The sequence below is a fragment of the Diceros bicornis genome, chromosome 4 (genome assembly GCF_020826845.1).
Source record: "Diceros bicornis minor isolate mBicDic1 chromosome 4, mDicBic1.mat.cur, whole genome shotgun sequence".
Classification (NCBI taxonomy): domain Eukaryota; kingdom Metazoa; phylum Chordata; class Mammalia; order Perissodactyla; family Rhinocerotidae; genus Diceros; species Diceros bicornis.
Genome location: NC_080743.1, coordinates 31014107 through 31027463, shown reverse-complemented (window position 1 = coordinate 31027463; position 13357 = coordinate 31014107). Strand labels below are relative to the sequence as shown.

The 13357-nt window shown below is 35.7% G+C and overlaps 1 protein-coding gene across 9 annotated transcripts in view; it reads right to left on the bottom strand.

The window, feature by feature from the left end:
* Nucleotides 1-362: 362 nt before the first annotated feature.
* TLCD4 (TLC domain containing 4) overlaps nucleotides 363-13357 on the bottom strand; it is a 98168-nt gene continuing 85173 nt past the window's right edge. For all 9 annotated transcript variants that reach the window (XM_058538583.1, XM_058538586.1, XM_058538587.1 and 6 more), the window contains one exon: nucleotides 363-3960. In XM_058538583.1, coding sequence (XP_058394566.1) covers nucleotides 3642-3960 — 319 coding nt within the window. In that variant the 3' untranslated portion in view covers nucleotides 363-3641. The remainder of the gene's footprint in view (nucleotides 3961-13357) is intronic.

The window sequence follows — 13357 nt, the reverse complement described above, 5'->3', positions numbered from 1 at the left end:
CTTTCAGTAGCTTTAGTGTGTCTGTCGTCAACCAGCTGTGGTTAAGGCTGGGAAGGTGTGTGTGTGCCCAGGGCCTCTTGACACAGTGAGACAGGAGAGGGTCTCACTGCTGGGCTGGTCTGTACCTGTTGAGAAACACTGTGCCACATTTCTGATAAAATTATATGAGTTTGCTTCTTATAGGATCCAAAACACATAAATAGTCTTCTATGAAGTATAATTGATAATGTCAACAATTACATGGACTCTTCTATTTCATCCAACAGACTAAACCACTTAAAGCCAATTCAAATATATACTTACATATTTGGAGTTGCAAGTAACCTGGAAACTGAAATTTGTTCAAACATTTATTTTAATAATGTCTTTTGGAACATGTTTATTTCCTTTAAAAATGAAACAGAACAAACATGAATATTACAGCATACTTTCCCCTATATATCTCCATGAGAAAAATATTTCTAAACACCTGGTAACAAATGGTGTAACCGACAGCAAAGCTGGCTCTTCACACCGGTGAAGAACCATGTTCCATATGCCCAATGCACCTCAGAGAAAGTGTACAATTTAAAAACTGATACTACAGCAAAAACTTGATTTGAGTCAAATAGATTATTAAAATTTAGAAAAGAATTTGATTCAAATACCTATAAACTAGGCAGTTTTTAAAACTAGGCCTTTATAACAGTACTGGGTCCTCCACAGTATATGAGTCACCCTTAGGAATGGTGAAGACATTATTATTTCTCTTAACATAGGGCTAATCCTTGAAGTAAAATCAAACAGTTGGAATAAAAATTACATTTCAACTTACTACAACATATCAGGACACAATTAAAGCAGGAGTTAATTTCTTTGCACTCATACATAACTCCATTTTGAGTTTTAAACAAATGCAAACAATACTTATTAAAAAGATTTTAGACACAAGAATGCAAACTCTATAAACTCAAGCTTGTAATTTTTAAATTCTCCCAAAGAAAATATCTAATGCAGAATTTATGATCTTGCATACTATTTATTTGATTTTCCTTCATTTTCAAAATTTTGTAAGAATTTTTATTTTCCAGTCTACTACACATTCAAAGAACATCTTGATAGTTACAGGTTGTCCCTAATCCTTTTCTATAAAAATAGAGTTGCTTAAAAATTTGTACCAATTTACTTTTATTTTGTATAAATATTTTAACAGTTGTTAAATATCAGAGTGCCTAATAGAATCATTTAAATTAATCCATGTAGTCAAAATACTTAATAAGTAAAATGTCTAGCAAAAATTTGTCATTTAATGAATGAAAAATTCATCGTTTGATAAATGATATGTTCTGTCTTGACTTGTTTCTTAGGTAGGTGGATACAATCACAGAACAGCAAAGTATAGCTCCTGTAAAGATCAGACTTGAAGTAGGGGCAGTTTGTAGTGTCTTTTCCATTTCATGTCTGTTGTATGAGTAAATACGTAGAATCTATGTTTGGATATTGAATCTGGATGCTGAATTAGCTGTCATGCAGCCAGCATAAAATAAGAATTGCTGACTAAGGGAATAACAAACCAGGTCAAAACATTGATACTTTTAATGTACTTATTTAATGAGCAGCTACACTAAGGAAAGGTGCTGTCAATGAAAGTAAAAATGAAGTTTTAAGCATGAAATAGAAACTATAAAAACTGAAACTGCTAAATGGAAACTCACTAATATTATAGCTTTCTAATATCATTTTGATGGTGGGTTTAAAATCTGTGTTCAGAAACTACAGAAATATTCAAAGAGTCAAAAATATTTATTTCATGTTTTGTTACTTTCTAAAGGAATGAATTTCCAAAATAGTTTCCTAATATAAATGTTTTCCTTTTAAAAAGCTGGTTTTCTTGCAAAACAGCAAGCAAGGAAGAAGATAAAACCACATGCTTTCCTACCCCCTCTATACAACCAATACGTGTTTAAGTGCCTGTGATGTGGAAGGCACTACAATTTGTAACAAATCATCAATGTAATATTAGTAGCTTTAAAAACAAACACCTGTATTTTACATTGCTTTACGTCTTTCAAAGATAAGTGTACCGAGTATAAGCCAATCTCATTTTATCACTTAGTTATTGACTGAGATTTCAATGACCTTCTTTAAACATTCTAAAACGTGTCAGGCTCTATCTGCTTTGGACAATCAAATCAAATGAAATCAAATTAAACGAAAAATTTGGTACACCCAGATAGTCTTCCTTCATCAGCACAACATGAACAACGAAAGAGAGTCAAACATTCTCCTTCAAACTGAGAAACTGAATGGATTAGATCTTTCGGTTTGAGTTCAGTCAAATTCAAGTATTCACCATTGGTTAAATTAAATTTCTTTTTTCTTAGGTAAGAACAATCATAAAGTCAAGTGCTTGAGAAAAATAAATAAAGGCAATAATAGCTAACTATATAATTCTATATTTGGGTTGCAAGAACCAAAGCAAAAGCAAGCATATACTCACACACAAAAACAAAAAACCATAGTCACCAGTCATTTGTCATCATATAAGACAATAATACTGATCATCAGAATACTTGGATTAAATTATCTATTTTTTTCCTGTCCTTTAGGAAAGATAGAAATTCAAAGCACTCAAAATGCTGACTAAACAAGCATGGGTATAAACTGTGAGTAAAATATGAATACTGATTTTTTTTTTTTTTTTTGTAGTTTTGGTCTCATCAAGAGGAGGCCTACCTCAGGAGCATGATAAATACATATTGCAAAGACTCTGGTGCTGATGATGTTGGGTTCTGAACTCAGGGGAAGTTTTGCGAACAGAAATAATATATTTTTCATAGAAAAAGTATAAGGGAAGCAGATGAATACAGCACTGTTAAAGCTTTTTCTTAATGATTCCTCCTATTAGCCTAAATAGTCATCATAACATGCATCTTTAAAAGGAGAAATTCATCTCTTAAGGAGCTCTATAAAATCTGTCTTAAGCCTTACATAAAATGAAAAAGCAACAATTTGATAAAATGCTAAAAATAGAAATAATAAAATGATGTCTGAAAAATCTAAAAATGCAAGAAGTATTTTCCATGTCTGAACTAATTAAATGTCCCAAAGTAAGTAAAATACTTCATCATTAATAGATGATAGCATATCTAAATGAAAAATATATCACTTCTAATAGCCTAAGAAAAAGAATATTTCAACAATGTAGAAATTAAACCCTACATAGGTATTGACAGCCATAGGAAGAAATGAGTGTGGTACAGCAAAATGTTGAAAGCTATATACAGATTTAAAAGCAGTTCCCATTCTTTCAGCAAAACTGGTGATACAAAACCAAGTGCACCAAGTAAGCATAGTCATCTTTTCACAGAGAATACCAATGCAGGTTAACAGATTCTGAAAAGATTCACCGCTATATTTATAAATTTTTATTTAAACCTTTAAGATTTTACCCATGCTTATAATGCAGAAGAAAATCAGAAAAGAAATCTTGGGATAAAAACTAACTTTTAGTTTTTCTGTTCTAAAGGTTAAAACAAAAAGACACTGAAACCCTGGATAACAAGTATAATTAATAAAGAAGCACAAGAACATGCCAAGAATTCATCTATCAGTAGATATAATGTGGGTAATAATGAAGTATGCTTATCAACAGCCCACTTTTAGTCAAGTTTTCCATTGTGAAGACTATCTTTGGCTTTCTCTTGTCTGATGAGAGAGATGACTTTGATGCACCCCTTTGAGATTTTGATCATCCACATGACATTCATCACATCCAAAACAACACAACTAGAGATCCAGGAACATTGGATTAAAAATCCAAGCCTCATGTAGGCTTCTGTTCCAAACACAGAATAAATGTAGCCATACAAAGGAGGGATGGGGATGATGCGCACGATGAAGAACACCACCGTCATGAGTATTCCATTGATCACGTTAGCCTTGGAGAACTTAGGATACTTCAGAACTTCAAAGAACCACCTGGAAAAAATTTAAAGAAATATCACATTTACTCTGCATCTCTGAGGATTAAACATTTTAATTTTAGTTTTCAGTCTTTAAAATTCAGTGAACATCCCTCAAGATTTAGATGGAGAGGCAAAGGGCCTAGAATAGCCAACACAATACTGAAAAAGAACAAAGTTGGCAGACTCACACTTTCAAGACTTACTATAAAGCTGCAGTAATCAAGACAGTATGACACTAGTGAAAGAACAGACAAATAGATCAATGGAATAGATCAAAGAGCCCAGAAATAGACCCACACAAATATACTCCACTGATTTTTGACAATGGTGTAAAAGTAACTCAATAGGTAGAACAACTAGATATGCATATGCAGAAAAATAAACCTAAGCAGAGACCTCACAACTTACACAAAAATTAACTCAAAATGGACCACGAACTTAAATGTAAAATGCAAAACTATGAAACTTCTAGAAGAAAACATAGAAAAAAGTCTGCATGATATTGGGTGAAAGTATTTTAGATGTAACACCAAAAGCACAATTTATAGAAGAAAATATTGATAAGTTGGACTTCACTAAAATTAAAAACTTGATCTGTGAAAGGCACCATAAAGAGAATGAAAAGACACCCACACACTGGGAGTATATATTTACAAAATATAAATATAGATAAAGTACTGATATCTAAAATATATAGAGAACTCTTAAAACTGAACAATAAGAAAACAACCCAATTAAAACATGGGCAAAAGACCTTAAACACCTCGTCAGAGAAGATATATAGAAGGAAAATAAGCATATGAAAAGACGCTCAACATGATTTATCATTAGAACAATGTAAGTTAAAATAAGATACTACTACATATCTATTAGAATGATTAAAATCTGTAAATCTGACAAAACCAATTGCTGGCAAGGATGTGGAGCAACAGGAACACTCATTCATTGCTGGTAAGAATGCAAAATGGTACAGCCACTTTGGAAAACAGTATGGAAGTTATAATGCTAAACATATTCATAGCATACAATCCAGCAATCACACTCCTAGGTATTTTTCCCATTAATTTGAAAATTTATGTCCACACAAAAAACTGCACACAAATGTTTATACCAGCTATATCTATAACTGCCCCAAATCGGCAGCAACCAAGATGTTATTCAATAGGCGAATGGATAAGCAAATTGTGGTACACAAACATATTGTATACATACAATGGAATACTATTCAGCAATGAAAAGGAACAAACTATCAACTCTTGTAACATGGATGAATCTTAAATGCATATTGCTAAATGAAAGAATCTAGTCTAAAAATGCTACCTACTGTATGATTCCATTTATATGACATTGTGGAAAAAGCAAAACTCTAAAAACAGAAAACAGATCAGTGGTTGCCAGAGATTCAGGAAGAGAAGGAGAGGGTAGAATAGGTGAAGCATAGGGGTATTTTAGGGTGGTGAAACAATTCCGTATGACACTGTAGTGGTGGATACATGATGTTACGCATTTGGCAAAACCCATTAGACAGCATGAAGAGTGTACACAAATTTTAAAAAATCAATTAGGAGGTTGGGGGATGCCGGGACAGAAATGTAGACTGTGACAAAAGAATCTAACTGCATTATAATACATGACATAACCTCACTGAAGGGAGTGAGGTAAAAATAGCTGATCTAAGTAACTTTCAAAATGAATGGAGACTATAAGATTCAAGATAAAAGAAGCTGTCCATAGGCAGTGTACTCTGGTTGGTAAAGTTGTGTCTCATGACGGAACAGGCTAACAATTCTAAAACCATTATACATGTATATTGGAATTTAACAAATAAGTAAATCTGTTTGATGGATTCATTCCATTATTCTCATTGCTGGAGTGGAAAGTTACAGACAAGTGAGGGGAGGAGGCTCGATTGATCCATATGATACTGGATTAGAGTTGGAAACATCAGTATGAACTCATCTTTGGCTTAATATGTATATATAGGTGGACAAGTATAGAAATAATTACACATAAGTGTGTATACACAGGTTAGTATATTTCCAGGTTGTTGGCTGGAAGGGCATAGAAACAATGAAGACCCAGTAGCAATGAGCACACCTAGGGCCCAGATCTTGGATTCTAATACCATTCTCCAATAAAAAGAACCATGGCTCCTTGAGAAATGGCTGATTCTAGGGCTGCGACAGAGAATATATAATATGAATATACAGTATTTTTTAGTGCCAAAAAGTAAGGAAGTGCTCAAAAAACAAAATGATTAAGTTACATCAAAGGGACACAGAAGCCAACTGAAAGAGCTCCAAATAGCAAAAGCTGTAACAATTTGAACAAAATAATGTAGTATTGGATCAAATCCCAAAGTATAAAATAAATATCCATGAATCCATAGTAATATAAATGAATGAATGAATGAATGATTTGGGGAGAAAAGATAAATATCTTGTGCAGAACAACTGCAAATAATTTATGTAGATATTGTACCCTCAAAGAGGTGAAGCATAACTCCCCACTCCTCAAGGTGGCGGGAGCTGTGCATAGTGACTTCCCTTCCAAGAATTCAGTATAGAAGGCAGGTGGGGTAGAAAGAGTAACTTTAAAATTGAAAAATCTGACAAACTCTACCTCAGCCAGGTGAACAAGATAAATATCATCAGTGATGCATCACGTTTATAGCATGTAGTCCTGATACAATGCGATGAGAATGGCTCTTTACTTCTGTGGTCTTCCTCCAAAAACCCCATACCCCACGTCTAATCATGAGAAAAACATCAGACAAACCCAAACTGAGAAATATTCTACAAAACACCTGACCAGTACTCCTCAAAACTGACAAGGTCATCAAAAGCAATGAAAGTCTGAGAAACTGTCACAACCAAAAGGAGTTTAAGGAAATACGGCAATTAAATGTAATGTGGTATCCTGGATGGGATCCTGAGACAGAAAAAGGACGTTAGGTAAAAACTAAGGAAATCTGAATATAGGATGGACTTTAGTTAATAATAATGTATCGATATTTCTTCATTAATTGTGACAAATGTACCATACTAACGTAAGATGTTAACACTAGGGGAAACTGGGTGAGGGATATAAGGGAACCCTCTGTATCATCCTTGCAACTTTTCTATAAGTCTAAAATTATTCTCAAATAAAAAGTTTGTTTTTTAAAAATTCAGTCAGTATTTGTTCTATTCTACTTTTTCCTCCTTAAAAAAACTATCTTGCCTAATTTTACTTCATTATTTTAGAGATTAAATTGTAAATGTAGTAAAATATATCCATGTATCTTAGTATTCAACTTGACTGAATTAGTCATGACTAAGCTAGAAATTGTTCAACCTCAGAAACTAAAAATTAACTTAAAAAATCCTTAAAATATTTTACTATGAGATTAAAAGATCTAATAGGAATAATTTGTAGGATAAGAAGTGTATTACAATTTATAAGTACATGTAGAGTGAAAAGAGAAGGGCTAGATTATTCAAGGCAATTAAAAGAGAAGTTATTTCAGCAGCAATGGTCAAATTAATAAAATAATATCACAAACAGGAAAAAGTCACTGAAGCAGTAAAGTCAACATCCTCTTATCCTCAGCCCTTCATTTCTTTGACTATATACGGTGGTCTTGGGGTTACTCAGAAATACTATACCTCAAATAACCCAACCTTTTCTAATCACAACTCTTAGCATCCCATATTCCACCTACCCAATTCCACCTAAACCTCGTCTTTGACCTCCCAGCTCTCAATTCCCTCATCATCAGGCTCCAGACTTTGATTCACTTCCTTTCCCATCTACCTGAACTCAGTGAACTTCAGAACACACATGAGCACCCTCAGGTCTCTTGCCACTGCATCTCTCCCACTCACCCTGCTATCTCCAACCTCTCATCAAGCCAGCTTTCCTTCCTATACAGTGAAGGTGAATACTGTGCTCTGCAATCAGACTGCCTGCGTTCAAAGCCTGCTTCGGCCACTTAGCAGCTGTGTGGTCTTACCTCTTTCTGTTATTGATCTCTATGTCTCAATTTTATCTCTACAAAATGAGAATAATGATAGTATCTCCCTTATACTATGAAGCTGTTATAACACATGTAAGAACTCCCCCATACTAAGCTCAATAAATAGCTATTACTATTCACCAATATTGATATTAAGATAAATGGCACAAATATAAAGAGATCTGAACTTCAGGTGGATTCTCAAATTTGCTTGATGTTTCTTTTACTTAACTCCACATTCTCAATAGAATTGCTTCCAAACCAGTCTACTCTCTTCAGTCTCTTCTCTTCCTCATTCACTTCTACTTGTCAATCCCATCAGAAGAAGTGGCCTCTTCTACTACTGAGATTTTAGAGTCCATCAACCATGAATTTTCAAACTCTGACTCCAAGGTCTCCAAACTTCTTTGCAGGCACCTTTCCCTTTATACTCAGATAAAGAGGTTTCTCTGGCCTTTTCCAAGGCTAATTGCTTCTTTACCCGTACTCTGGATCCCACCCCACCTTCTGGGACTTTAGTCCATCAATTATCCCCTTTCCCCTGCTCCATCTAGTTCCCCATCTACAGACTAATTCTTTCTTCTCTCTTACCAAAATGCTCAATTCCTCCTAACCAAAAGTCTCACCTTCTCTGCTTCTCTTCTCTATCAAACTTTTTGAAAGAGAAGTCAACAGTGTGTTCATAGACATTCTTGCTATACTTCACAATCCAGTACAATATGACTGCATTCCCCTACAAAAGAAATTGGTCACCAGTGGCTTCTCCATAACCAAGACAGTGGATTCTTCCTAGCCTTCATCCCAGGTGACCTTTCTGCAGCATATGACACTGCCAACCATCATACTTCCCTCTCTTCTCTCTTGATTTCCATGACACTACTCCCTCTTGATTCCCTAACTACACTTTCTCAGTATCTACTTCCCCTGCCTGTGCCTTAAACATTTGTGCTTCTCAAGGACCATTTCCTTCTATATGCTCTACCAAGGTCATTTCATCCATTCTCAGGGGCTCAACACTCTGACACAAATCTCTAGCTTCAAGTCCTCTCTTAAGCTCTACTTGGAGTTCTATACTTCTAATTTATTGCTGGACATCTTCACCTGAAAACTCACAAATTCTCACATATGCCTAAAACCCATATCCTATTCCTTGCCTAACCTCCTCTCCCTCCCTTTACCACCTGTTTCTCTTCTGATCCTCTCAATCTTAATCAATGGGATCACCATTGACTTAGTCATCCAAGTCAGAAACTTAGAGTCACCCTAGACTCTTCCTAGAGTCTCTAACCAAGCCCTGTCCATTTTATCTCCTAAAATTCTTTATAATCCTTCCATGATTCATTCCATTTCCACTGCTGCCATTATGATTTTTGGTCCTCAGCATGTCTTACCTGGATGACTACAATAACCCAACTGGTCTCCGTTGACTCTACCTTTCTAACCTTTTCTCTTGGATGCCACAAGTCCAACACCACAAGCCAATACTGCTTCTTGTTCTCCAAGCACTTCACACACTTTCCAAATTTTTCGTTGTCTGCAAAGGTGATTATCTACAAATCCACACTTAAAGAACTTGTCCTTTGGCTTTACTACACAGTCACCATATTTATCTTCTGCCAATTTTTCCATGTGACTAGTGCCTGCCTGGTTTTTAAGCCAGTCTCTTTCAAAGGAATGAACTCACATATTAATTCAAGATGAAATAATATTTCTATAATTGTCCTTATCTTCTTCTCTCATGTCAGAAGGACCACTGATTTTGTTGGAATCTACCTCTTCTTACCTAATTAGAACACTCTTTCATTCCAACAAATAAAGGCTAACAGTTTGTGAAAATATGTATTGAAGCTGAGAGGGAACAGGGCAGGAGGGAGAAGGAAGACACGCATGTGGGAAGGAAGGAGAGAAGAAAAACACTCTCTTTTACCCACCATCCACAGTTATTACTAAGACAGGCATAAAGGAAAAGATACCAAATTATATGTATTTGTAATCCTCCCCCAACCCCACAGAGAAAAATCTGTCTTTGGTCATTCAGCACTTCTTCCTCCCCCTGCCCTTCTAAAGGAACTTGAACCTTTCAATTAAGTTTCCTGGGAGTTAATTGTGCATAGTGTGGTACTCAGTACAAATAGTGTAAAAACAAGGTATTATCTGGTCTAATTCACATTTGGAAAGAGGAGACACGGCTACTTGCAGATAGGGAGAGAAAGAAAAAAAGTGAGAAAACAGGATGAGAGCAAAGAAGCAGTCCCTACTTGGTACTAGTTCAGTGAGTTGTAGGAGTTGGGAGGTGCGAGTCAGAAGTTTGAGCGAGCCTTGGGAAAGCTGCAGGGTCCAAGAGATATTGTGAGTTCAAGAGGAATGAAGAGAATTTTAAGAAGTGCTGCTGTGAGTAACAAACTGGATCTTTGTTGACATCCCTGGAAAAACTTTAATAAGGATTTGGATGCTGTACTGTTTCTGGGACTCGGTCCATGAGCTGACCCTAGTTATATCTTGGTTGCAAATGTAATTCTTTCAGGCATGTAAACATTTGCATTTAATAAATATTAACTCTGGAAATTTAGGAGTTCAGGAACTTAATTTTAGAAGAGTTGCCTTCCGCTCCCGTATTATTTTGGTTCCCCTTCTACTTCTAAACTACTCCTTCATTGTATCTACCCTTCCTTGTCTTAATCCCCAATTCCAGACATTCATCTTCATCTTTTAAATTCCATCTTCTCTCCTGGCTTCCAACGTCACCTCTATTTGATCATTCCAAAATTCCTCCCTCCACCTCTTCCTACATATCCACTTAGATGCTCTGTTTGTCTTCTTACCCAACATCTCCAAACCAAACTCATCACCTTCCCTCCTACTCTTCCTAATTCTCCATCTCTTTAAATGGGCCCAGTCCTCTGCATCCAAGGTGAACTTATCTTAAATTTGTCCCTTTTCTCTATCTCTAATTTCTTATCCATTGCCAATTTCACTTCTTCTTCCCTCAAAATCTCTGTTTTGTCATCTTCCCTCTATCTCTACAGCCTAATTTGGACTCCTATTTATTTTCTGGACTAGATATCACACCATTCATTCATACAACTAAGAGCTGTATGCTAACCTCCTAACCCAACCTTTTGCCTCTGGTTTTACAATCATTCTATCCTACAAATACCAAAAACTAGAATTACTCACTGTTATTTTGAGAATGACTTTCTTCACTACAATACATTCTCATTGTCCACTGGGTCAAGTTCAATCAGCTCTCTTTGGCATTCAACACCCTCTGTGTCTATCCACCCTCCCCCTAAAACATACTCTTTGATCCTACAAATCTACATAGTTTCTCTTTCACACAGCACCTGTATTCCACTTTTCAAAAAACTTATGTTCACTTCTTTCTCGTTGAATGGTGGGCCCCTCCCATCCACTGCTTTAAAAAATCCTAGGGGCCGGCCCGGTGGCGCAAGCAGTTAAGTGCGCGCGCTCCACTGCAGCGGCCTGGGGTTCGCCAGTTCGGATCCTGGGTGCGCACAGACGCACCACTTGGCAAGCCATGCTGTGGCAGCGTCCCATATAAAGTGGAGGAAGATGGGCACAGATGTTAGCCCAGGGCCAGTCTTCCTTGGCAAAAAAAGAGGAGGATTGGCAGATGTTAGCACAGGGCTGATCTCCTCACACACACACAAAAAATCCTAAAACACTTTAAGAATATGTCCCACCTTCTCTGTGAAGCCTTGCATGACAAATATCAATCAACAATAACCCTCAAAATGTGTGGTCCATGGATGCCTGAGACTTTTGAGGGGTCTACAAGGGAAAACTATTTTCATAATAACACTAAAATATTATCAGCTTTTTTCACTGTGCTGACTTCTGTACTGATGGAGCGAAGCACTGGTAGATAAAACTGTTGGCGTCATGGCAACGGCACAAAATGGTAGAGTAGCCATTGTATTCTTTACCGCCACACACTTGCAGTTAAAAACTAAAAAAGGGAAAAAACAGTTTCACTTAAGAATGTCCTTGATGAAGTAGTAAAAATGATTAATTTTATTAAATCATGACCTTTGAAATATCTGTGTAATAAAATGGATATACACATAAAGCACTTCTACTGCAAAGGACAACGGTTGTCTGGAGGAAAATCCCTTGGATGATGATTTGAATTGTGAGCTAAATTACCTGCTTTTTCCATGGAACACCATTTTCACTTGAAAGGATGACTGACAAACTATGGTTATTTAGACTTGGGTATATGGCAGGCATTTTCTCAAAAATGAACAAAGTGAGCTTGTCACATCAAGGAAAGCAACTGAAAGTATTTGTTGCCAATAACAAGATTTGAACTTTCAAATGAAAATCAGAATTTTGGAAAATCTGTATCTGCCACTGTGAGTCTGACAGCCTCCCAATACTTACAGACTTTTCTAATAAGATCAAGAGTGATATTAACTAATGTGGATTTTTTTATATCATCCAACAAATGCATCAACCTTTGGAAGCCCTACATATCTCAGTGAACCAATATTTTCCAAATGACCAAGGCATGATGATACAAAATTACGCATGGGTAAAAGATTCAAAGCACAGGAGAGACCAATGGATTTGCATATGACTATACAAAAAGTTCATTGATATGGTTTCAGATTCCACATTTAACTAACCCTTAAGAAACTATCTCCTGGCATATTTTGGTGTAACATTAAAGAATAATATACACAATTATTTGAAAAGGTTACTAAAATACTCCTCCCTTTTCCTACTACATTTTTAACTCTGAGAGGCCAAATTTTTTTCACGTGCTTCAACCAAAACATTTACACAGACTGAAAACAGAAGCAGACTTGAGAACCCAGTGGAATTCTATCATGCTAGACATTAAGGAGATTTGCAAAAATGCACAACAACGACACTGTTTCCACTAAATTTTTTTTCATTTTGGTAATATAGTTATTTTTCACAAAAAAACATTATGTTAACATGAAATATTATTGTTAATATAAAATGAACTAATAGATAAATATTTTTAAATGTCTCAGTTTTAATTTCCACCCTGGTAATTATCAGTAGATATAATGCACAGAGAAAGAAAAAGTTCATTCAAGTCCTCAATAATTTATGAAATCAACAAGTTTGAGAACTGCTGTTTTATACCATTAACACCAGCACCCTTTTTCTTGCCCTTTTCCACAGAATTTCTTATTTTACTAGCTCATTATTTTATAATTTTAAGTCTTATGTTCTCAAACATAGACATGATGCCAGACGCTATACTTGAAGCTCCCTGAAGGCAGGGTCTGGGACACTTAGGTTCTCAGGAGGTATTCAATAAATACTGAATGAACATATTAAGGGGCTTAGGTACAAAGTTTTTATAAGGTATTTAATTTTAATAGCAATTCATAAATATGTTCTCATAACAGTTAAG